General features: G+C 36.9%; 3 protein-coding genes across 3 annotated transcripts; 2 read left to right on the top strand and 1 right to left on the bottom strand.

Moving 5' to 3' along the window:
• Positions 1-4,420: 4,420 nt before the first annotated feature.
• On the top strand, positions 4,421-8,380 carry LOC145057075 (protein IQ-DOMAIN 22-like). The gene is made up of 4 exons (XM_079004840.1): positions 4,421-5,017; positions 7,166-7,360; positions 7,563-7,631; positions 7,709-8,380. The coding sequence occupies exons 1-4, from the start codon at positions 4,613-4,615 to the stop codon at positions 8,246-8,248; spliced, it is 1,209 nt and encodes a 402-aa protein (XP_078860966.1). The 5' UTR covers positions 4,421-4,612; the 3' UTR covers positions 8,249-8,380.
• A 78-nt stretch (positions 8,381-8,458) lies between these two features.
• LOC145057077 (MIZU-KUSSEI-like protein (Protein of unknown function, DUF617)) lies at positions 8,459-9,389 on the top strand. The gene has a single exon (XM_079004841.1). It carries the CDS (start codon positions 8,585-8,587, stop codon positions 9,335-9,337), a length of 753 nt encoding a protein of 250 aa, XP_078860967.1. The 5' UTR covers positions 8,459-8,584; the 3' UTR covers positions 9,338-9,389.
• Positions 9,390-23,392: 14,003 nt separating this feature from the next.
• Positions 23,393-25,387, bottom strand: LOC145060254 (transcription factor MYB3R-1-like). Its single transcript, XM_079007955.1, has 7 exons — positions 25,263-25,387; positions 25,101-25,152; positions 24,788-24,845; positions 24,596-24,690; positions 24,410-24,513; positions 24,206-24,334; positions 23,393-24,041 (listed from the first exon to the last, which is right to left on the bottom strand). The coding sequence occupies exons 1-7, from the start codon at positions 25,385-25,387 to the stop codon at positions 23,393-23,395; spliced, it is 1,212 nt and encodes a 403-aa protein (XP_078864081.1).
• Between the last annotated feature and the right edge of the window lie 775 nt (positions 25,388-26,162).

Raw genomic sequence — 26,162 nt, 5'->3', positions numbered from 1 at the left:
ACATCTTGGTAGCCCCTGGATGAATGGAAAACCTCGACTTGTGGGCCTCCTCCATCAAAATCCATCGTTCCTCACCCGCATAAGGTACCTAAACCCACTCATGAAGAGTCAGAAGCCCTCAACTATCGATATCAAAGGCTGAAATCTGGCCGATCACCCGCCCATAAAGGTTTTCGATATCAAATGTCGTGGTGACCTATGGCCATGTCATGGGCACTGGGTTTCCAGCAGCTCCAAAGCTCAGATCTGGTCTGAACTATGGTCTAAATGAATAAAGTTTCTAACTTTATCCATTAAGACACCCATAGAGATGAAGATCTCAACCCTAGGTCCAAATAAAGCCAAAATCCATAATGTCTTAACCATTAAGCCCTTGATCCAAAAAAGTCCTTAACTCCAACTCTTCCAGAAGCTAAAGTGGGGTACCAAAGGTCCATAAAAATGATTACTTGATGGACATGCATGCCCCATTCATGTCCTTAACTCAACTTAGGTCAAATGGCAAGAAAATGACCTATAACTTATGCAAGATTCATAAATCACAACCAAACTTTAGATCCATACGATATGATGCTCAAGGGACACTAGAGAGCAATAAAGTTGCCAACTTTATTCTATACATTAACCCAAATCAACTCTATGAACCAAAAGGGACCAAAACAGCCTAGATATAAGAGAATAACTCAAAAGATAGAGACTTGGATCCTTACAAATGGTCTAGAAGGTGAAAACCAAGATAATAAGGTGTTGCTTGCTTGATCCTTGCACAAATTCTTCTCCGCTTCCTTTCAAAAGCACTAAAACCATCCAAAATGAAGCAAAACCACCAAGAGGGAAAAGGATTAGGGTTTTTATGAGTTTGAGGGGGATAGAAGCCGAGAAATGAACCCTAGAATCGAGTTATTGGGGCTTAAATATGAAGGGAACCCTAAAGAGTCATGGGCTTGGGCCTGATTAGCTGCCACGTCATGGTGGTCCAAAAATATCACGCGACCAATTAACGATTGCCACGTCGTGGCCTTCTTTGGCCACATCGTGGCATAGAGGTTCTTTCAAAACTCCATCTTTGGTACTTGCTACAATTAAGTTTAACCAATTTGGACATAGGTGTTACACTTATAAATAATTCGTAATGATGCTCATAAGAATCTCGAACTTACAAAGTCAAGACTAAAGGTTTTTGTGACAAGACCAATAGCCAAAAGTTCTTTGAAAATGTACAAAAAATGTTTACTTTACCATTTGTGTCTTAACTTGTTTTCGAGTAAGCTTCAACCTCGTTGGGTGAGCCCATTTATTGTTACTGATATAGAAGTTAAAAGCAAAAAAAAAGATTTTCGAAGTGAACAAACACTGATTGAAGCCATTTTATGAAACTTCCAAGTTAAAAACAAGGAGGTTCACATGTTGGAATGACCTAATTAAGAGGACTGAAGAAATCAAGGGGCCATGTCGAGCCAACAACATTAAAAATACGCAAATCAGGAGGGAACCCAAGTCGTTTATGTTTTTTTTCAATATTTATTTAAAACAATTTATTTACATATTTGTATGTTCTAAATAAGTTTTTATGCTTTGTAATGTCTTAGAATGTTTTTAGGAGTCAAAAATACCTTTTATTGGTTTGTTGAAGACAAACAAGTAATGTATTAAAAAAATTCATACGCAAACAAAAGGTTTACACAGGTCGTTTAGAGTTTATTATTATTTTATATGGTCGTGTAATACAATACAATGGAATTTCTGAAATTTTTTTGCAAAACATTGTCCATGTTTTTGGCCTACAAATTACACGTCTTGTGTAAATTAAAGTATATTGTCACATATGGGGCTATGGGAAAGACAAGTATTGCAGAAATCGGTCTTGACAGCCTCCAGCCCCATTTCGACCCATTTGCAAACCCTAATCCATTTGAGAGCATCTTTTAGCTTGGTGTGTGTGTTTTGGTGAACTTGAAGGAGAAGAAAGAAAAGGAGATCATCCTAGAAGTGTGGAGCACCTTGGATCTAGAATTACATCATCTTTGGACACCCTTTGGAGGTAAAAATCTATGAACATGACGAGGCTATGCTTAGATTTAGTTTGACCGTGAAGTTTGTGTTCTTTTGGTCCCATTAGTATGGTATTTTGAGTATGGGTTACTCTAATCCATCTAAGTTGACCTTTCATATGTTTTGGAATGTTTAGAAGCATAAAAATATGGTCTTGGTCATTATTTCCCTTCCATGCACGAGTTTGGATGCCTTAATGGGTTAAGAGGCCATGGTTTTTGGTATTTAGCACTTAATAGCCATGCAAGACCATAAGGTTTCCAACCTGGAATTTGAGTAAAAGAGCTTAAGGAATAAGCTCTTACTAAGAAAGAAAAAGGGCCAGACCACATGGTATGTTGTGCGTACGCGGTCAACCACTCGTTTTTGGTCAAGGCATGAGTACGCCCCGCGTACTCAATTGTGTTGACCATGTTTGACTTTGACCAGGATTTGACCAAGTTTGACTAAGGGTATTTTGGGTTGTATTTGAGATTGGTCACTATATGATGAATAGGTGACAGGGAGCTGATATTCGGAGCAGAGACCTATTAAGCTATTTGTTCAGATTGGGAGGTGAGTTTTCCTCACTATACTTGTGGGTCGAATGCACCAATGCCAACCCACCGAATCATGTATCCTGGTTAAAGGATGTTGCTATGTTGTATTGAATATTAGAATCGAGTCTTGATATGTCTGCATGTTTGCCTGTTAACTGGTTATATGCTATCTGTTATGTATATGTCGACATGTTATTGTTTGGGTTGAGGATTTACTGCTATGTGTGTGAGCCAATAGACCAGGGGTATTCCAATCCGATGACGGAGTGAGCCGAGGGTATTCTAGTCCGATGACTGAGCGGACCCGTTGTATATTGGTATTCCAGTACGATGACTGATTAGGCCGGGGGTATTCCAGTTCGATGACTAATTATACCCAACATGCAATGTTGTATATGTTATGTTGTGTGGTGGTACTTTGGGAAAATCACTAAGCTTTGGCTTACAGTTTCAGTTTATTGTTTCAGGTACTTCAGAAGATCGTGGCAAGGCGAATGCGTAATTGTACACATCCTTTAATGATATTCTTTTTGGAGATTTTATGATACCCTGAGCTGAGGGTATTCTAGTCCGATGACTGAGCGGACCCGTTGTATATTGGTATTCCAGTCCGATGACTGATTAGGCCGGGGGTATTCCAGTTCGATGACTAATTGTATCCAACATGCAATGTTGTATATGTTATGTTGTGTGGTGGTACTTTGGGGAAATCACTAAATTTTGACTTACAGTTTTAGTTTATTGTTTCAGGTACTTCAGAAGATCATGGAAAGACGAATGCGTAATTGTACACATCCTTTAATGATATTTTTTTGGAGATTTTATGATACCATGATCTTGAGAATGTTTGTATTTGACATTTGATTTGATATGATTTTGGTTTGAAAACAATGGTTTCTTTGAAGTTCAAAATAAAAAATTATATCAGTGTTTTTGGAAAGTTACAAAGTCAACTATTGATGATGGAACAACACTAGGCTTAGTCACACGGAACAACGTGAGCTTGCGAACCATTTGTTTGTAGGCATTATATATGTATTAAACTTTATAGTATTTTTAGAAAACTCACTAAATTTTATGCTTATCATTCTATGGACCGGGTAAAAAGCTTGATGGAATTGTACCACATTCATATCAATGTTTATTTATTTATTTTTTTGTTTGAGACTTCCCTGTTTGAGATCTTTCTAATACATTTTATTATCAAACAATTTGGTACCTACATCTTTTATGGGAAAATGGATTTGATGTTTTACTCCGAAATTTAAAAAAGGAAAAACCTTTTGAAAATTGGGATGATAGGCTGTTCCACCCCTTTTCTTCACATCAATTTTTTTTTTCTTTCATTGTAATTTTATCATTCACATTCCACAGTACATGAAAATTTATAACTTACTCAATTTTTTTATATAAAATAAATACAAAAAAATTAAAATTATACAGAACTAATTAAAATTACTATACAAACACATTTTCATACAACTTCTTATGCAAGATGTAAAACAAACAAAGCTTAGAGAGGGAGTAACCCACTGCTATTTACTCTGAGGTCTTAAGATATCGCTCAAAACAACACAATTGTTGATCTATTTAATACATATAACATCGTTTTCATTATATATTATACCTCCTTTCATTATTGTCTAGACAACCCAACAAGATAATAACTTTTTCATGTCTAATTATTTTACAAATCTATTATAGTAAATTGAAACAAAAAGGAGACAAAATGTGCATTGTCCACCGCCAAAATTAATAAAAAAAATTATTTATAAAAACAAACAAAAACAAGACCATACTCCTCTCAACCATAACTTCTCCTTCCCCTCCCCTCCTCCTCCTCCTCTCTCTCTCTCTCTCTCTCTCTCTCTCTCTCTCTCTCTCAAACACACACACACACAGAGATCGTTTTCTCTCTCTCTCTCTCTCTCTCTCTCTCTCTCTCTCTCTCTAAAATGCATTCCCAAACAAACTACTTGCCGGAGCACCTCTCAATACACCACAGTTAACCACATTCCAAAATGGGGAAGGCCTCGAAATTCTTCAAATCGCTCCTCGGATTCAGGACCACCGAAGCCTCCACCACACAATCTTCACGTTCAGAGCCTAAACAACCAAAGCCGGCAAAGCGACGGTGGAGTTTTGTGAAATCGCAGAAAGAGATTCCGCAGCGTCGACTCCGGGACACTTCCAAATCTTTCGACGGAGTCTCACTCCATCATTATCGTCGTAATCCAACCGACAATGAAGATCCCAATAAGCACGCTATTGCGCTTGCAGCGGCCACCGCCGCAGTAGTCGATGCAGCCGTAGCAGCAGCTCAGGCGGCGGCGGAGGTAGTACGAATAACTAGAAGAACCACCGGCTACGGTGTTCGTGAGGATTTGGCTGCCGTTAAAATCCAGTCATGTTTCCGAGCTTATCTGGTGCGTAAAATAGTTTTATTAAAAGTTTATATTAGTAAAAAATAAAGTTTAGTTTAGTATTATTATTTTAATAGTATAAATTTTGGTTATTCCTAAAATTGAGAACATAGCATAAAAACAAGAGAATTTTATTTTTTTTAAATTAACGATAAAATGTCTATGTTCACGTTTAGAATATTTTTGTTAAATGTATTATGATTAATTAAAAATATCTAAACAAAGAAAATAAGAAATATCCAGACAATGGTAAATAATGCAGTAAAAGTTGTACCTTAGTTTACGTGGTACCACTTTCTGCATTGTGATGTAACAATGTAACATGCAGAAGGTACCACTTAAGATTAGAAACAAGTTTATGTGATGGCTTCCAAAACATCTCCTTTTCAAGAATTTTGAAGAATTTGATCATTTAATGCAAGGACAAACATATGTTTCACTATGCTTTTGGATAAAAATGTGATTATGGTTCAACTTATAAAATTTTGACTATAACTCCTCCTCTTTACCGATTTTTATATGTATTATGTTTCCTCCCCAAAATCAAATGTTGAAGCTCCGCCCCTGAATATAGTAAGATTATATTAAGACAAAATCCACTATTAGACAAAGATAATACAAAAAATTACTTTAAGTTAATATTTCTTTATGAGATAAAGAGAATTCAGTAAGATAACTATAAGACAAGAAGTAAGAGATATACCCTTTAACAGACAAAATATTACAATGAAATAATACACTATGTTATGCATAGAGAATACAATAAAATTATACTAAGATAAAATCGCTATCATTTTTTGTTCAAGATATATCATGACTTTACTGTTAATGAGCCGAGTAAGGCAATGAATAAGTTTTTTGAAGATCACCCACTAAAATCCAAACTATATAAATGATTTCCGGTTCTTGTCATTTTCTTTAAAAATTCTTGATATTGTATCCTTTTATGTTAAAAATGAGAAAAAATGAAAAGCTATGACTTTATCGATAATGAACTCAAAACATTAAAGCTTTTCGAAATACTTCCAAATTGTATAAATATGTGTTAAAACTTTTAATCGATGAATTACTATAATTGTTTGGGCATTCACAATGCACCAGGTGAATAAAAAGATTGGATGAGTTGGAATGAGAAGTTGAGATATAATGGTTAAACTCGATAGTAGGATGACAAGTTGTCATATAATGAACCTAGGTGTGAGACCCATGTATTACATGGGTTTATTTAAAAAAAAATTAAATATGAAATTTAACAATTTGAAAAGTTTGAATTTATAAGAAAAATGAGAAATTTTTTGAATTATTAAAATTAATGAGACTTTAACGTATTGATTACATTATATATATAAATAAACTATTTCTAATAAATACCTTACATATATATTACCTTATATATTAAATGTGAAATTTTAATTTAATAAAATGAAAAATACAATAAAATGACAAGTGGAAAATAGAAAATTTTAAAAATTTTAGAAAATGCCATGTGTCAAAATAAAAGAGAAGAGGACATATGACAAAAAAAACATTTATTTATTATAGTAGATTAGAGTTAAATAGTGAACGAAAAAAAAGATGATGATGGCCAATATTACAGTCTATTGAATTCTATATATAATTTAATGGACTATAGAAATAAAATAATGAAATTGGATGAAAAGTGGTGAATGTCCTTAATCCATATGCATGAAAAATATATATATTTTCATTCTATTCTATTCAATGATATCGATAATGCGTGTTTCAATATCTAGGCCATTTCCAACGAACCAACATATACTAAAATTATCTCCTGACTAATTTAATAAACTAAGGACATTTTATTTTCTGTTATTATTGTAACACATGATATATGTCCCATGAACTTAATGTTTTTTGTTTTATTAAGGTGGCTGGTGAGTTGTCATCATCTTCCTACTAAAATCGACTCTCCCTTCGTAAACCACCTTTCAATTTTGTATGCTCATTTTCTGATTTTAACTATATCTTATCTTCCCACAATTAAATGCACAACTAATTTTAGGCGTATCTTTGTTGACGTGGCATTACATTATTCCTTTGACATGTCAACTCAATAATATATTTTCATTTAATTTTGATTTAAAAAATGTATATATTATTTTTAACTTATAATTTTGAATTATTTTTCAGGCTAGAAGGGCATTAAGGGCATTGAAAGCACTAGTGAAGCTTCAGGCGGTGGTGAGAGGTCACATTCTGCGGAAGCAAACCGCCGATATGATGCGGCGTTTTCAGGCCCTCCTCCGTGCTCAGGCACGTGCACGTGCACTCCGGTCCCACTTATCCGATTCAACAACCAAACTCCCCTCTTATTTACACCACCATGTATGCACCTTTTCCCCTCCATATTTTTAATTTTTTTTTGAATTCCAAATAACAATTTAAAATTTTGGCTTCAAAAATAATAGTAAAAGTTATTGGTTTCAAATACAATATTAATTTTGTTATTTTAGAACGGCAAAAATACAGTATTATCTAGTCACTTTTATTTTTGTACATGAATGTGATGTGTGCCTTGTATTTGTAGCAACCTGTGACTCCGGAAAAATTTGAACAAATACCATGTAATAAACACGATCATCGTTCTATATTAAAGGTATGCTATTTCAAAAACAAGATTCAATTTATTTAATGCAATTTATTGAAATTAACCCAATCCTCAAACAACCACAGAAGAACAACTCAAAATGTTACAATCGAGATGTAATTACTCAAGAAAACGACAAAATTGTCGAAATCGATACGATAACAACTAAAGGAAAGAAGCTCTATCAACAAGACCAAATCAACTTCGGGTCTAGTCAAAGTTTGACTACTTCAAAAGGGTCAACGGTTCAACCGACAACTTCAAGAGGGTCAACGGTTCAACCCACAAGTTCGAGCCCATGTGCATCTTGTGAAGTTAATTCATATGAGGGTTCAAGAAGCTATGTTAGCGGGTACTCTGAGCACCCCAACTATATGGCTTACACAGAGTCATCACGGGCTAAAGTTAGGTCACTAAGTGCTCCAAGACTAAGGAGTCATAACGAGGTTGCTAGTGGAGCGAAAAGGGATCCGGGTTATAAATACGGGTCGGGTGTGCAATGGGTTCCCACAGTGCGTGATAGTTTTGCACGGAAGGCGTATCCGGGCTCAGGCAGGCTTGACCGACTTGGAATGCCGGTTTATGATATGGAGGAAACTGAGTTTTGTGTTGGATATTGGAATTGATACTTTTTATAATGGGTTGGTAGGTTTAAGTTAATATGTATTGTAGTGTTTGAAAATACAAACAACTTGTCTCAAAGAAAGTGGGATTAATTATTTAGTTATTAATAGATTTTACTTGTTATTCTTTGTAGATTTTTTTGGGTTAATGTTGAAATTAGCCTAAGCCACCCAATTCAAGAAAAAAAGAATAGACCACAAATAAAGACTTAAATTGGTTAAATATTTTGCTAAAAGTGTGGATAAATTATTAAATTTTTAATAGCCATATTTTAGAAACACAATCCAAAACAATCCCTAATCTTTCTCCCGTTGCTGAATCTGCATAAGATTCCGGTAATGGGGGAGTTAAAAAGTCCCAATCTCACCACCATGCCACCATCCTCATCGCCATCGCCATCATTAAAATCACATAAACAACCACCACCGCCGCCTCCGCCGGAACCACCGACCACCGGTCTCACACGATCGTCCTACAAAAAAGGCAAACACACCAAAGTATTCCGAGTCGTTCGCTCCGTTTTCCGGTCGTTCCCAATCGTAACACAAGCCAAAATCCCACTCTTCCCCAGCGGCCGTCCGCCGGAAGGTCATCGTGGAACAAACTGCGTCACTGGAACGCTGTACGGATACAGAAAAGGGTGTGTCGCCCTTGCGATTCAAGAGAACACCAAAACGTTACCGATCATGATTCTGGAATTGGAGCTCGAAACGAACGAGTTGCAGAACGAAATGAATGTGGGAATGGTTCGAATCGCGTTAGAGTGCGAGAAACAACAGGAAAAGGAGAAGGTGAAGCTTCTGGAAGAGCCGTTATGGACGATGTTTTTCAATGGGAGAAAAGGTGGTCGTGGGGTGAAGAGGGAACCAACGGAGGAGGATTATTACGTGATGGAGACGCTTGCGGCGGTGGCGATGGGTGCCGGAGTTTTGCCGGGGAAATCTGAGGTGGAAGGTTCCGACGGTGAGATTGCATACATGAGGGCACACTTTGACCGGGTGGTGGGGTCAAGGGATTCAGAGACGCTTTATATGTTGAGCCCTGATGGGAACAATGGGCCTGAATTGAGTATTTTCTTTGTAAGGATATGATCTTGAATTTTTTTGTTTTTAAATTGAAATTGGATCGTAATCTTTTTGTTTATGGGTGAATTTGGGTAGGGTTTGTAAACATGTTAGGGGCGTTTAAGAACTTTGATGTTAGAGTAGGAAAAATATTTAACTTTCAATTGATTTGTGATATCGTTTTGATTGGGTTGTTATCATTAAAACTCTAAAAACTATAGCTTTCAGTTTTAAATGGTACTTGAGTTGTTATTATTATTATTATTATTATTATTATTATTATTATTATTATTATTATAATAAGCCATTAAACTAGGAAATAATCTTATAAACAAGAATAATGTAAGACCATCTCCATCGGTGTCTTGCAAATGATTTCAAATACCACGTTTGATTTAGACGTTCCACATCAAGGACTTGCAAATATACTTGCAATGCCACTAATTTATTGGGTCAATCCTCGTGTTCGGGTTAGCCCAAGTTTAGTTGAGTCTGCTAGAAATAACTCAATAAGGCCCATGCCAAGAGTTGAAGACTTAGTAACCCGGATTACTTGGTCTCACCCTTCTTCTTTGTGTTGAACGCAGAATTAGGGAACGTTGCAATTCCGTTTGTTTTTTCAGTATTTCCAGTTGTTTTCTGTTGTTTATTTTCAGCTTGTAATGCCTATAAAAGGCCTCATTATTCTTGAATAAGATTATCAGAAATTGTGAGTTTAATTTTGTTATCACTTGTTCCAACAAGTGGTATCAGAGCGTTATTCCTTTCACGAGAGTTTCTGAGAGAGAACAAGAAATCGCTGCTATGGGGGAGGAAACAGGACAGTTCCATGGCCCTAGCGTACCCAAGTTCGACGGAGACTACGACCATTGGAGTATGGTAATGGAGAATCTTCTCCGATCGAAAGAATATTAGCGAGTGGTGGATGAAGGGTACCAAGTGATCAAACCTGGACAGCAGGCAACAGCGACACAACAGAAAAATTATGAAAAAAACAAGCTTAAAGACTTAAAGGCTTGTAATTATCTATTCCAATCGATAGACAAATCGATCTTGAAGACAATTCAGCAGAAAGAAACGGCAAAACAGATATGGGATGCCATGAAGCTCAAATTCCGAGGAAACGCCAGAGTAAAGCGAGCTCAATTACAACGACTTCGGAGGGATTTCGAGATGTTAGAGATGAAAGCGGGAGAAACAGTCACCGATTACCTTGGACGTGTCATAGTGATTGCAAATGATATGCGGAATGTAGGGGAAGACATGAGCGACGTGAAGATTGTAGAGAAGGTGCTAAGAACCATGACAGAAAACTTCAATTTTGTGGTATGTACCATTGAAGAATCAAAGGACATCGATAGCATGACAGTAGATGAACTCCAAAGCTCATTACTGATCCACGAACAGAAGATTAGAAGAAAGGTGAATGATGAACAGGTTCTAAAAGTTGAAAGTGATCACAACTCTGGTCGAGGTAGAGGAAATCCAACCAGAGGAAGAGGACGTGGACGAGGTAGATCACAGCGCGATAACAGGGCCCCATTCGATAAGTCCCAAATTGAATGTTATAAGTGTCACCAGTTTGGACATTTCCAATACGGATGTCCAAACGACACTCGACAAGTGAATTACGTAGAATTCGAAGACAATGAAGAACCGTTGTTGATGGCGGCTGACGATATCCAAGCATATGAAAAGGAAACTGAAAGGCTGATGATGACAGTGAAAGAAGATAAAAACAATAAAAAGGCTTTTTGGTTCCTTGACTCAGCCTGCTCAAATCATATGACGAGTATCAAGGAGTGGTTCATTCATCTTGATGAGACGTATCAACACAAGGTCAGACTTGGTAATGATCACAAATTGGAAGTCAAAGGAAAGGAAGACATTCGTATCACCATGGGCGATATAACACAGGTGATCACAAATGTCTACTTTGTACCGTCTTTAACATCAAATCTCTTGAGTGTTGGACAGCTCCAGGAAAAGTCGTTAACTTTTGTTATTCAAGGAAACGTGTGTAGAGTTTTCCATCCTACAAAGGGCTTGATTATCTCATCAAATATGACAAAGAATAGGATGTTTCCTGTCTATGTCACATCTCAGTCTCACCAAGCGAAGTGTATGCAAGTGAGTGTTGAGTCTAACACTCAACTATGGCACAAGAGGTTTGGACACGTCAACCACAAAGCCATTAGAACCATGTTGTACAAACAAATGGTGATCGGACTCCCATCAATTGCAGAGAAGCAAGGTGTATGTGAAATAAGTGCCATAGGAAAACAACACAGAAACACAATACCCAAGAAGAGTTACTGGCGTGCAACAGAGAAACTGGAATTGATACACACATATCTATGTGGTCCCATCACTCCAGCTTCTGCCAGTGGAAAGAGGTACATACTCGTATTCATAGATGACTACACTAGAAAAACTTGGGTTTATTTTCTGTCACAGAAAGATGAAAGCTTTGAAATATTTAAAACCTTTAAAAAATATGTTGAAATGGAAACTGGCATAAAGATTAAATGTTTGAGAAGTGACAGGGGAGGGGAGTTCACCTCAAATCCTTTTAATAAGTATTGTGAAACTCAAGGAATTAAAAGACAGCTTACAGCTGCCTACACCCCACAGCAAAATGGGGTTGCAGAGCGACGAAACCGAACCTTAGAAAACATGGTTCGATGTTTACTAACTGAGAAATATATGCCTAAGTTTTTCTGGCCAAAAGCCACTAGATGGGCATGTCATGTGATAAACAGGTGCGTGAGCAGGAGTCTAGATGAGAAGGTACCTGAAGAACTCTGGACAGGATCAAAGCCAAGTGTTGAACACTTCAAGATATTTGGTTGTATAGGACATGTCCATGTGCCTGCTCAACTACGAAAGAAGTTGGATGCAAGAAGCCACAAGTGTGTATTTTTGGGTGTCAGTCAAGAATCAAAAGCTTATAGATTGTATGACCCAACAAACAAAAAAATTGTGATCAGCAGAAATGTCATATTTGATGAAGATGCATCGTGGAATTAGTCTAAAGAAAATCAAGTACAACAAGAACTAATTATAGAAGATGATGAAGTTCAAGAAAGTCAACAGGAAGATGAAGGTCGTCAGACTCCGTCACAATCACTTCCAACACCAAACTCTGGAGGAACAAACCCACAAATTCAAAGCATGTCTCAACCTAAAGAAACAAGTATAGTCTCAAACAGTCCTGTCTCACCTGATTCCGAAAATTCACGTGTTCACAATACACCGATTCCTCAAATTAGGTCACCTGTTCGTAATAGAAGGCCACCTGCATGGACAAATGATTACTACATGAGTTGTAATACGTCGTTTATTTATTTAATAAATAAATAAAGTAATAAATACATAATAACCCTAAAAGCGGAATAGTGTAGCAAGAAGTTAGTTACGGGGGTTTAAAAGTCATAATTGAAAGTTTAATGGGCTAAAAATACCATTTTTCGGATTAATTTATAAAGGATTTTGAAGTCAGGGGTTGAAAGGTAAGTATTGGATTAAGGTGAAAAGATTTTATGGAGTAAGGGGCTAAAAGTAAATTCTAAACTTAAAATGTAAAGAATTTCAGAAGTGGGGTTTAAAGTGTAAATTATGGAGTGATATTGAAAGGAAATTGGATGGGAGACACCTATCCTGCCAATATAGCAATATGTTTGTGTGTGTCGGATATATATGCATGCGCTATGAAACCCTAACCCTATTTTGACTATTCCAGCCGTCACCCTCTTCTTCTTCACTTTCAGCCGCCACCCTGCCTTGTGGCTCCGATCATATGACTCTAGCAAGCATGCCGTTTCCCCAACCGACACCATCTTTCCTCTGCCACCTTCTCTTCCACTTCCGGCGTCAATCTGCTGTCGTTGAAGTCGTGAGCCGCCATGTCGTTCTCAATCAGCGAAGACGACGAGGACCACCAGCATCCGCCTCTCCGTTCGACTGTCACCATCCTCCGTAGCTCTCTTAAACGCCACTTCTAGGCCACTGTTTGCTCCCCCATCGCTGCTATCAGATGACGTGTTTAACCAAGGAAAACCACCGAGAACGGTCAAAGGCAGCTGTACCAGCCGGAGGTCGGAGATGTTGTCACTGCCTTCCTGTTATGCACGACGTCTCTTCGCCGGCGTTGAGTCTCAGCCTCATTGGCGTCGAGCAAAGTCGTGTAGGGGTGTGTTGATGCTTGATTGAGAACCAAAAAGGAATCACCGCCACCACCGTGAGGTGGTGGCTGCCGTCCCAAAATTGTTGTTGTCGCCACCGTGAGCCACTAGGTGGGTGGTTGGGGTACATCTCACAATCAGAAGCATGTATGTGTGTGTTGTGTAGGGTTGTGTTTGATCGGAAAATCGAGGAAGGCCAACACCACCACCGGCCACCATTAGGTGGTTGTGTGTGTGTTTACTTTGCTTAGTGTAGTGTGTGTGCGTTTATTTTTTTAGTATTTTTCTTTGTAAATTGTAAAATGGAATAATGAAAAGAAATTCCACCACCTTAGGGTGGGGGCTGCCGCCTCCTGCCGCAAGCGACTGCCGTGTCGGGTGGTGGTGTGCTTTGCCTCATGGTGTTGATTCGTTTGGGGTGCTTGAAACCCTAATAGGCCCAAAGAAGCTCAAATGGGCCTAATGAAGCTTAATGGACTTTAATGGACCCAATAAAACCCTAATGGGCTTAATAATATTTTAGTGGGCTTAATAGGCCCAATAAAGCCCTAATTGATCTAAAAGGCCAACAAATTAATAAATGGGCTAGTATTTGGGTTGGAAACCCTAATTAGGGTTTGGAAAACCCTAATGGCATCAAACCCCTAATTTTGGGGAATTAATCGAGACACACGGGACTTATTAATAACTTGGAATATTAAATAATAATCATTGGCAGAAATTAATCTAAGCAATATTGGACTTAATGGATTAAGTCCTTAATGGGTTAAGTAGGAAACTTAACCCTAATCATCATTTTATGTGAAACCTAATTTCACTTGGGTTTATTGTTGGGCCTTTCTATTGGTCCTTGATGATTGGGTTATTAAATAGGCTATGCAAGATCAAGCAAATGGTCTAGAGTAATTTAATGGGCCTAGGGTAAGGCCCATGTAAGGGGCTTGGGCCTAATTTGGAAAATTGGGCCATAGATGGGCCATAGTTTGGGCCTTAATGATTATATAATATTGGGCCTTAGAATGAGACCATGTATAGGCTTAGGCCCAATTTGGAAAATTGGGCCATGTGTTGGGCTTTGATTCTTAATTGAATTTGGGCCTACGGATTGGGCCTTGGGCTTGAATAAGCCAAGCTAGGGGTAATGTAGTAATTACCCAAAGAATGTACATATGGTTATGTATTGGGACCCAATTATTAATTGGGTGTTATTTTGGTGTTGACAGTTTGGGAATCTGTCAGCCAGCAGTTGGGGTCGAGTCTGCGGGACTTCAGCAAGTGTAGGATTGTGTCTTCGGGACTTCAGCAGTGTGAGGTGAGTTACCTTCCAGTAGCGGTGGGTCTACAACCACAATGCCGACCCACCAATAGGAGTTGTATGTTAGATGATTGTCTTTGTGATATCATACAGGTTTGCTACTACCTGATATGTTATATGCTGGCATGATATGTTATATGTGATAGTAGTAGAGTTCGGTTGTTAGGACCGAAGGGTAGGCCAGACACCCCAGATATGTCTGACAGTATATGATGATATGTTTATATGTTGGCATGATATGTTATATGTGATAATGGTAGTAGGAGGGGAATAGTCCCCAAGTTTGGTTGTTAGGATCGAAGGGTAGTTCGGACACCCCAAATATGTTTGATAGTATGTTTATGTTATGTGATAGTAGCAGTAGGGGTGGAATAGTCCCCGAGGGTCGGTTGTTAGGACCGACGGGTAGGTCAGCACCCCATAATGGCTTGACATGGGTAGGTCAGCGCCCCCGAATGGCTTGACACGGGTAGGACGACAATCCTGAATGGTCGCATGGGTAGGTCGGCACCCCAGAATGGCCGTACCGGGTAGGTCGGGTACCCCAGAATTGCCCGGCAGTATATATGTATGTGCTTGTATGGTATGTGGTATGATGGGGGAACTCACTAAGCTTCATGCTTACGGTTTTCAGTTTTGGTTTCAGGTACTTCGTGTTGAAGGGAAATGAGTCGGCTTGATCGTAGCGCATCACACTATGGTTTTCCGCACATGAGATCTTTGGGATTACACTCTGATATTGTTTTATGATAACATGTTTGATTATTTCTACTTTGGTTTTGACATGACATGATATTACAGATGTTTTATTACACTGTTGGTTTTATAATGACGTATTTAAAAATGAAAATTTTGGCCTGTATTTTTGGGATGTTACATGAGTGAAGAAATTTTTAATGAAGATGAAGCTGGATTCGCTATGTATAGTGCCATGGATGATCCAACAACGTATGAAGAGGCCTCTAAAGAAGATAAGTGGGTGCAAGCCATGAATGTCGAGATAACAGCCATAGAAAGAAATCACACATGAGAATTGGTAGACCCCCCTACTGGAACCAAACCCATAGGAGTAAAGTGGGTATACAAGACAAAAATAAATGAACTGGGCAAGCTTGACAAGTATATGACGAGATTAGTAGTAAAGGGATATGCACAACGTGAAGGAGTAGACTACAACGAAGTGTTTGCTCCAGTGGCTCGTTGGGACACAATCAGAACTCTCATAGCAGTGGCAGCACAAAGGAAGTGGACTGTTTACCTATTAGATGTTAAAAGCGCCTTCTTAAATGGTGAGCTCAAGTAGGTCGTACACGTCACTCAACCAAAGGGGTTTGTAAAGAAAGGAGAAGAAACCAAGGTGTACAAGCTAAAACGTGCATTGCATGGGTTGAAGCAAGCTCCCCGAGCCTGGTTCAATCGAATTGAAGGTTACTTCATACGAGAAGGGTTCAAGAAAAGTAGCTATGATCATACTCTATTTATATAGAAAATGCAGGAGAAAATCATCATTGTTATCTTGTACGTTGACGATTTGATATATACTGGTAATGATTCTGCATTATGTGAATCGTTTAAAAGGTCCATGCAAAATGAATTTGAAATGACAGATCTGGGGCAAATGAAGTTTTTCCTTGGAGTAAAGGTAAATCAAAACTCAGAAGGAATTACACTATGTCAGTCACAATACGCACAGGAAGTATTAAAGCGTTTTAAAATGTGGGAAGCAAATGGTGTGAAGAATCCAATTGTTCCAGGCACTAAACTTGTGAAGTTCACAGCAGGGAAGGATGTGGATAGCACTAAGTACATGAGCCTCATAGGAAGTCTTATGTACCTGACAGTGACACGCCCGAATCTAATGTATGTGGTTAGTTTGTTAGCAAGGTTTATGGCACAACCCAAGGAAGAACACATGGCTGTGGCAAAACGAGTCTTAAGGTATATAAAAGGAACTATAAGCTATGGCCTACACTATCAGAAGGATTAAAAACAGAAGTTAAAGGTGCTCATTGATAGCAACTACGCACGTGATCTATAGGACCGGAAAAGTACTTCTGGATATGTGTGGTTGTTCAGTGGAGGCGCAATATGCTGGAGCTTTCGGAAATAAGAAGTGGTCACATTGTCATCTACAGAAGCGGAATACGTTGCAGCTACAAATTGTGCTTGTCATTGTGTATGGATGAAAGGACTCTTGGAGGAACTTGAAGAAAAGGCTGGAACAGTGAAGATAATGTGTGACAATTGTTTAGCCATAAAGTTGTCAAAAAATCTGGTAATGCATCGAAGAACAAAACATATAGATGTTCGTTTTCACTATATTAGAGAACTGGTGAATAGTGAAGTAATTCGACTGAAGTTTTGTGGAACAAAGGAGCAACTAGCAGACATGATGACTAAGCCTCTATCATTGGCTGCCTTTGAGTTTATAAGAGAAGAAATCGGAGTGAGGAATGTTAAACAAGAACCTTAAAAGCTTGCTGGTTTAAGGGAAGGAATTTATTGGGTCAATCCTTGTGTTTGGGTTAGCCCAAGTTTAGTTAAGTCTGCTAGAAATAAGGCCCATGCCAAGAGTCGAAGACTTAGTAACCCGGATTACTTAGTCTCACCCTTCTTCTTTGTGTTGAACGCAAAATTAGGGAACATTGCAATTCCGTTTGTTTTTTTTAGTATTTCCAGTTGTTTTCTGTTGTTTATTTTCAGCTTGTAATGCCTATAAAAGGCCTCATTATTCTTGAATAAGATTATTAGAAATCGTGAGTTTATTTTTGTTATCACTTGTTCCAACAACTTCATCACTTTGAAATGCCACATATGATTGGATCTTTCACCATCTGCAAGGCTTGCAACTTGACTTATATTGCTTTTTTAATCAAAATGCATTAATTAAATATTAAAACCAATTTAAAGATATACGTATGATCAATATTGTAATTTATTGGATCTCATGTTTTATAATTTTAACAGTTTTAAATAATAAAACCAATTTGAAAATATTGTATGATCAATATGTAATATTTTGATTTTCATGTTTTATAATGTTAGCAACTTTTATTTGAATTATAGATAGTTATTCTCATGTTAATTTATTATTCATTATTATTAATTTTTAATATTATGATATCTTTAAAAAAAAATATAAAGTGGTGGGTGATTTGACAGTGTGGACCATTTTAAAAGATAAATAATATTGTAATGATATAGATGTAGTTGTAAAAGGTGATGTGACATGTTTGAAAGACTAATTGGTATTGTACGGATGCGGATGACCTTAGAGCAACAACCACATCCGTGGTAGGCTTGCAATTGGGTTGTAAATACCACTTGTACATTGTTTGCATTACACATCATTGGATATTATTATTTTATTAGAAAGGTAATATACCAATTGGTTTTTAATATTTAGATATAATTATTTGATTAAATTATCAATATATCAATTTGAAAGCCTTGCAGAATTTGAAAGATGAAGTCCAAATGGCATTTAATTTTTCCTGAGTGGCATTGTAAGGGATTTTTGAAAGACCCGGTATGGACGGTCTTAGGACCCGTTTGATAGTCGCTGATTGAGAAAGTACTGACTCAGAGAGATCTGTGTGGGTAATAAATTATGTCTGAGTAAGAAAGCAGGTTGTTTGATTGTACATCTAACTGAATGTTCTGAACGGTGAAAAGTGACCATTTTACCCTGCATGGATGAAGTTGTCGAATAATTATAAAAAACATACACATGGTCATACGATATAAAACCCAAACAAATTATTGCAAAACAACACAACTCAAAAATTAAAACCCCAGCAGAGCAACTAATAATCTACCATCAAATTATTATTAATATTGTTACAAACTTTTACAATTGCTGACAATCCACAAGAAATTCATATTCTTCTAGGCTACTACTCCAAGATCCTCAAATCAAGAGCAATATACAAGACTTATAACTTCGTGGTGTACAAATCATCTTATCAGATCGTTATACTTTAATTTGGGCAATCATTGTCACAAAATATCATCATAAGCAATAAATTCCCTACCTCTTGATGGAACATCCATACCTTTTCTTCTTCCACTAGTGCCCTCAATCTTATTGTTGATGGTTGTGTTACCATCTTTCTTTTCATCTTTGGTATTCACAATCACAAACCCTAGCTTGTTCCCTCTTTAATGTTTTCTAAGTGCTAACTTTGGTTTCAATAGCTTTGATGACGATGAAGAACCTTCTTTCTTCTGTGAGATTATAAACCTGATTTTGAAAAATCTGATCAATATCAAAATCTGATCTTCTGTGAGATTATAAACCTAGTTGATGAAGGATCATGTCCTAGTGTGAATAAAGGATAATACCAGGAAGCGTTCCGTGGAATTCATAATCTCCAAAAATAACATTCAAGAGAAGATATGTATGTATGTGTTCAGGTATTAAACAACCAACAACATCAAAATCACTTGAAAAATCAGAACTTTTATCCCTCTCAACAGCAAAATAACATTCAAGAGCAAAAGATAGTAAAAAACAAACAACAAAAATCGGAACTTTCCTATTCAAATTTTGAAAAATCAAGAGCACAAATCGGAACAACAAAATAATCAGAACTTTTATCCCTCTCAACAGTTAAAATCGGAACTTTTATGAAATCAATTTCATGAATTAAGAGCACAAAGGAGCCGCTGAAAGAGGATGAAGAAAGGAGAATGCGTACTTGATGAGAATAGGAGAATGCATACCTGATGAGAAGAGGAGAACCTGCGATTGAAGGCGTTGGAAGAATCGATTTCAAGAATCGATTGAAGGCGCTCGAAGAATCGATATCAAGAATCGGTTTTAAAAACAAATTCATGAAGGAGGCGTGAAAGAGGAACGTAAGGAATGGCACAACTTGGAAACACTTCTCCCTTTCTCAGTCAGTCAATTGTTTTCTTCTTACCGAGCCAGACCTTTCTTTCCGAGTCAAATGACCAAAATTGACTTACCAAACAACTTTAGCTGACCGAGTCAGCCAAAAACATCTGACCCGACTCGGTCAGACACATATCAAACAAGGCCTTAATATCGCAAGTATAGAAAGGTTTGCAATGTAAGGTCCCCTTTTTTTTTTATTATATAATCCCATATCATTTATTACATATATAGACATAAAAAATATACTTTAAAATATATAAAACAGTTTTTTATTTTTGTGGACCATTTTAAAAAGAATATTAATATTGAATAGTCGTGTGATTTAGTTGCAAAACTGATATGTCATGTTTGAAAGATAAGTGATATTGCTGTTGAATGGCCTAACATGTTAGAAGGTAAAGCTAAGGTGTGGATGGCCTAAGATGTTAGAAGGTAAAGCTGAGATGATAGTAGCAGTGGCGAACCTTAGTGGTGCCCGGGGGGTCCCAGGCCACTGCTCCGATTCCGGTACGTAGTGTAATTTTTTTTTTTTATGTTTTTTATATTAGGTGCACCAGCTTAAAATACGAGTGCCCCTACTAATGTGGATTTTTTCGGAAATTTTTTTTAGTATCATCCCTACTAAAATGTTCTACGTCTGCCACGCAAAATCTTGTCCATATAGATAATGTTACATTGTGTATACTTCCACTTCTTTCGTGTACTTTTACACAAAGTTACCATCATCCAAGAAACAAATATCCTTTTATGGATCTTAGGGATATTATATCCAAGATCTTAGGAAAATCGTTTTAATAAGGGAAAATGACTTATATGGGTAAGTATGTTTCAAAATCGTTCAAAAAATATCATTCAAGTTTGGTGTGTCCAAAAAACACCATCCAAGTAAAGCATTTGTATAAAAAACACCAACGAAGTACATTCGTTGTTCAAATTTGATCTTTGGTAACTGGCAATTACCGGTAAAAAATAAGTAAAGGAAAAAAAACAATAGGAAAATGACTCAAAAGGTAACTATGTTTCAAAATCGTTCAAAAAACACCATCCAAGTTTGGTATGTTCAAAAAACACCATCAAAGTAAACTTTTTGTACAAAAAACACCAACAAACTATATGTTTTGTTCAAATATTACCGACCGGTAACTGGTTCTTACAGGTTAAATGATAACTTGGCTTAACTATTATGACATGACATTATAATGATTGACAAAACAATAAATGATATATTCCTCCTTTAAAAATCGATTTAGGGTTTCTTCATGAACGAATGACTTCTTCTTCTCCTATGATTGCTCTTCTTCTTCTAAAGTGATGATCTCGAACTCAAGTCCAAAACCATAATTCTTAACTTAAAGCAAAAAGGGCTCCTTTACCCCTGCCTCAATGGACCTCCCTCCCCCTAAGGCCCAAATCCATAAAAAGCCCAAAAAGGCATCCAAGCCCAACTACAAGGCATCTAAGGCCTAATATGGCCCAAGAACCCCCAACATGGCCTTAAGCCCAAAAAATGACCTGGTACAATCAGGTGGGCCCGAGGCCTAACTTAAACAAGTTTGTGCATAGTCCCATCATATGTTGAAGCCTCTGTGATCCGGATGTCGAGCCAGTACGCCCGGTGTACTCCTAGCGTACGCCCAACGTACTCGGCTAGGGTCAAGAACTGCCAATCTTCCGAAGGCCATAACTTCTTCATTCTAAGTGTGATTTTGTCATTCTTTATATCTACGGGAGCTAATTTAGGCATCAGACAGCCATACCGAGGGTTATGGCCTTCAGATTGCAATTCTTAGTGTTACCTTAATGCTAAATTAGATTTCGTCATTCCAAGGTCCAACCGAGGGTAGGTACCGAGTCTTCGGTTTGTGTTTGAGCCCAAGGGCATATCAGTAAGTATCAGTTCGAGCCTTTATGAAGTTTGGGTTTATATTAGAAAAGTTTTATGGCAAGGGAGAGTTGATAGTATTTTAGAGCTTCTCGTTTCCTTCACGTCGATATAAAGAACGAAATTGGACTTAGAATGAATAAGTTATGGCCTTCGGAAGATTGGCGGTTTTTTAGCCTAGCTGAGTACAATGGGCGTACGTAAGCGTACGTTGGGCGTACTTGCATAAAATCCAGATCGCAGAGGCTTCAACATACGTTGGGCGTATGAATGGACTTGTTTAAGTTAGGCATCGGGCCCACCTGATTGTACCAGGTCATTTTTTTTGGCTTAAGGCCATGTTGGGGGTTCTTGGGCCATCTTAGGCCTTAGATGCCTTTTAGTTGGGCTTGGATGCCTTTTTGGGCTTTTTATGGATTTGGGCCTTAGGGGGAGGGAGTCCCATTGAGGCAGGGGTAAAGGAGCCCTTTTTGCCTTAAGTTAAGAGTTAGGGTTTTGGACTTGAGTTCGAGATCATCACTTTAGAAGAAGAAAAGCAATCATATGAGAAGAAGAAGTCATTCGTTCATAAAGAAACCCTAAATCGATTTTTAAAGGAGGAATATATCATTTTTTGTCAATCATTATTATGCCATGACATAATAGTTAAGCATGTTATCATTTAACCTGTAAGAACCAATTACCGGTGGATAATATTTAAACAAAATATATAGTTTGTTGGTGTTTTTTGTACAAAAAGTTTACTTGGATTATGTTTTTCGAACATACCAAACTTGGATGGTGTTTTTTGAACGGTTTTGAAACATAGTTACCTCTTTGAGTCATTTCCTATTGTTTTTTTTCCTTTACTTATTTTTTACCGGTAATTGTAGGTTACCAAAGGTCAAATTTGAACAACGAATGTACTTCGTTGGTGTTTTTTGTACAAATGTTTTACTTGGATGGTGTTTCTTGAACACACCAAACTTGAATGATACTTTTTGAACGATTTTGAAACATAATTACCCATATAAGTCATTTTCCCTTTTAATAAACACATATTCATTATTTAAATAAACCATGTCTTAATATATTAGTTATTGTTTATTAAAATATATAGAGAAATCATTCTAACATTTACATATTCATTTCGATATATAAGACTTTGCATGAGTTATATGATGTTTATGGAACATACAACGAAACAGTTCGTGCCATTTGGGTTTTGTATAGGGTCCATTATAAAACTGAGTAACCCACTGCAAAAATGGTTTCATATCTTTTAGATTGTTTTGCAATTAAATTTAGCAATGGTAATGCAAAACTGTATTTTTTTTTTACTTTGAAATCGGCCTAAATAGGGTATAAAAGAGGTATTAGTTTCATTGTGTTTCTTACAAATGAATTTGGGTGTATAGAAAATGTCGTCAATATCATATAAGAATGTCAAATATGGTTAAAGGAGTAGAAAACACCTTACATAATATGAAATGTAATTTTCATTGCAAAGACGATGAATGCAGTTGTCATGAGGACTTTTAGCAAAGACGTAAAAAAATGCAAAGGTGCAAAAATTATTTTACCTAAGAAATTTTATTTTTTTGTGTAATTTACCTCTGTATTCAACAAAAATAAATTGAATAACAATTTTAAAATCGGAAGTTACCTATGAAGCTTTGATTCTTAAGAGTTAAGAGCTGCATTTTATTCTCAGCTTTGCAATGCACCACCATTCGTGTTCAACTCTTTATTACTTTCTGCACACAATCAACTGGTACTGGAGTTACTACAGCGATTGATAGCCGTTGGATCCCAAGCCGAATCAAATATTATAATCCAGACGTCTTCCTAACCAAGGTTGAGATTTACGACCCCACAAATCCGAATTTTGCTTCACATTTTCCGAATCACCAGTCTCGATTTCTCGATTCCAATCATGTGCAGATGAATTCGCGTTTTTGCAACTCGTTGTAGAGCTCGTCAACATCGATTCAGAAGAACTCGCACTAAACGAGATGCTTAGTGTGAGATCAGGAGGAGTCGAGCAAGAAAACTGACCAATTTGACGTCCAAAACTTGGAGATTCACCATATTTGCTTGATCCGAATCTCGATAAGCTTAGAAATGACGAATCTGGTGAAGATCCGAGATTCAAATCGTTGGTTCCGTCGATCTTACGCTTTTTACGAGGTTCAAAACAAGTTACCGGTGGTTTAAACCCGCATCCTTTTGCGAACCTGGCAAACCCTAGACATTCTTCACCATCAACGCTGGGAATGGAATCATCCATTCCTAGAGCTACGTTTGTTATACAAGCAATGGAATCATTTTCTAGTCCACTTTTTTCACCATCAGAAATGGAATCAGTGTGTGTAGTTTCATGAACAGTAATTGGTAGAATGTGTGGAATGTTTAAATCCAACTTCTTCTTCAATGAGCAATTCCAATGGTTTTTTATAGCATTGCCAGTCCTAAAAATACACAACGATTATTTATCATCTTTTTGTTTTACAAAATTCAAGCATATATATATATATATATATATATATATATATATATATATATATATATATATATATATATATATATATATATATATATATATATATATATATATATATATATATATATATACCTTCCAGGTAGAAATCTAGCTATTTCTGCCCATTTGTTCCCAAATATCTGGTGATAATATGTTAAGCTTGATTCCTCTTCTTTACTCCATGCTTCTTTTTTTATAGCAGGATCTAAATGATTATGCCACCTGGATCCAATGTACATTGCTATTTTTATGACTTTTAACACTGTAAAAAATAAAAGGGTTGAACATTACTTTTACCTCTCTCTGCATTGTTTCCCAATTCGACCTGGTAAATCCTTTGCAATAACTGACCATTTCATACAACCATGAGCCTCAACCATTTTTATAATATGGTCATCTTCCTGTAAAAAATATGAATTCATAAAACAAATAAATGGCGTAACTCATAATAACTATATTATGAAACAAATAGTCAAAGTTCACCTCTTTTGTCCATGGTCCTTTCACAATTTCAGGATTTAGAACCTTTTGCCATCGATGTAAGCACTGTACATCTGTCCTTCCTGGTATTCGTTCAGCTTCACAACACACACACCCAAAAAAAAAAAAACAAATCAAAGTTGAACAAAAAAAAAAGTTGAATTCCAATAAAATTATGTATGATAGAAAGCTCACCAATTTTCTTCCAGTTCCTCGCGTTGTATTTCATGACGACATCGGTTAACAAATTATCCTAATACAAAAAATGTATAGAAATAAAATGTTATGCTTCTGCTTTAGGGGATGTTAGATAAAACTGAACCATTTAGTACTGAATGATTCGTTCAGAGGCTATATCAAACATGAATGCAGACAGAGGCAGTGTTTATCAAACAGCCTCTTACAGTAATGTAAGATAATCTTTTATTGAACTACTACATAAACTAAAGTGTGTTTGAAGTGTATATAGGATTTAGGACACGTGGCTACTAAGTAAGTATCAATGAACCTCATCATCTGTCCAGCCTGCTTGTGATGAACGTTTAGTTTGATTGGTGCTACTGCAGCTCGATACAAATGGATACAAACAACTGAATAAAGTGAGGTAAAAGTCAATTGAGTACATAAGTATGGTTTAGTAAACTGTAAGAGTAATACAAGAAGCTTTTACCCATGGCTATTAAGAGATTTTGGTGTGTTAGCATCACAACTACTATCAGAAATTGATGAGCTCGATGTGAATCCGACCTCTTTTGGAGATTCAAATGTAGGATTTGCCTTCTTCACTCCAATCATCAATTCTATCATCCCAATTGAGGTATGCTGAACACACAACACGATCACATTCAAAACATGGTAAAAGATCTCAGAAGACTATAATCAAACAAACTAATCACAAATCCCAAAATAGACATGCAATACTCCAAGCCGGAGGAACAATAATCAAAACCAATGCCATCGCTAGTTAGAAATCGGTTCATGTAAATGCGACCAGAAATCGTACATTTTTCTCAACAATCAAACGTGAAAAATAGTAAATTGGCAAACAATTTGACTCAATCGGTTGATTTTCTCCACTACTACATATATTAGAACTATTCAATCGATCCGCATTGCAGGTAGATAATCGATTGCAAAACAAATAAATTCACGACAAGGAAATCCTGCTAAGGGTTGATTTGGTTTTGAATCAATGATAAGTTGACAGATACCTGCGTTAAGCTTTGTAACCGTCAAATTAAAAACAAAAATTGGAAAAGAAAAAATAATAGAAAGTTGTGTTTGTGTATACAGAAAGACCTGCATAGTAATCAGCATTGAAAAAATTTGAAATGTAACCGACCTTTGTTAGGGTTTTACCCACTGGCTACCCAGAATGTTTTAACAGGTGTCGACACATGGTACTTTAAGTCTGTGCACCTAATAGAAAAAACAATTCTTTTTTACACTGCGTGTCGGAAATTGAATAGTGGCCCAAGACCCTCCGGGCTCCACTAAAGTCCGCACCCTGGTTTTACCGGAGATTTAGGAGGGGAGAAAGAGTGATGAAAAACATACGAATACGGAGCCC

The sequence above is a fragment of the Lactuca serriola genome, chromosome 6, assembly GCF_051521515.1.
Source record: "Lactuca serriola cultivar US96UC23 chromosome 6, Lser_US96UC23_V15, whole genome shotgun sequence".
Lineage (NCBI taxonomy): Eukaryota > Viridiplantae > Streptophyta > Magnoliopsida > Asterales > Asteraceae > Lactuca > Lactuca serriola.
This window is presented reverse-complemented; position numbering and strand designations above follow the sequence as displayed.

Coding starts and splice junctions, on each gene's coding strand:
- LOC145060254 (XM_079007955.1), bottom strand. CDS start 25,387: ATGATTGGAGTGAAGAAGGCAAATCCTACATTTGAATCTCCAAAAGAG. Junction 24,691..24,787: donor GAGGAACTGGAAGAAAATTG/GTGAGCTTTCTA, acceptor TGTGTTGTGAAG/CTGAACGAATACCAGGAAGG. Junction 24,514..24,595: donor AAGGACCATGGACAAAAGAG/GTGAACTTTGAC, acceptor TATTTTTTACAG/GAAGATGACCATATTATAAA.
- LOC145057077 (XM_079004841.1), top strand. CDS start 8,585: ATGGGGGAGTTAAAAAGTCCCAATCTCACCACCATGCCACCATCCTCA.
- LOC145057075 (XM_079004840.1), top strand. CDS start 4,613: ATGGGGAAGGCCTCGAAATTCTTCAAATCGCTCCTCGGATTCAGGACC. Junction 5,018..7,165: donor CATGTTTCCGAGCTTATCTG/GTGCGTAAAATA, acceptor ATTATTTTTCAG/GCTAGAAGGGCATTAAGGGC. Junction 7,632..7,708: donor ATCATCGTTCTATATTAAAG/GTATGCTATTTC, acceptor AAACAACCACAG/AAGAACAACTCAAAATGTTA.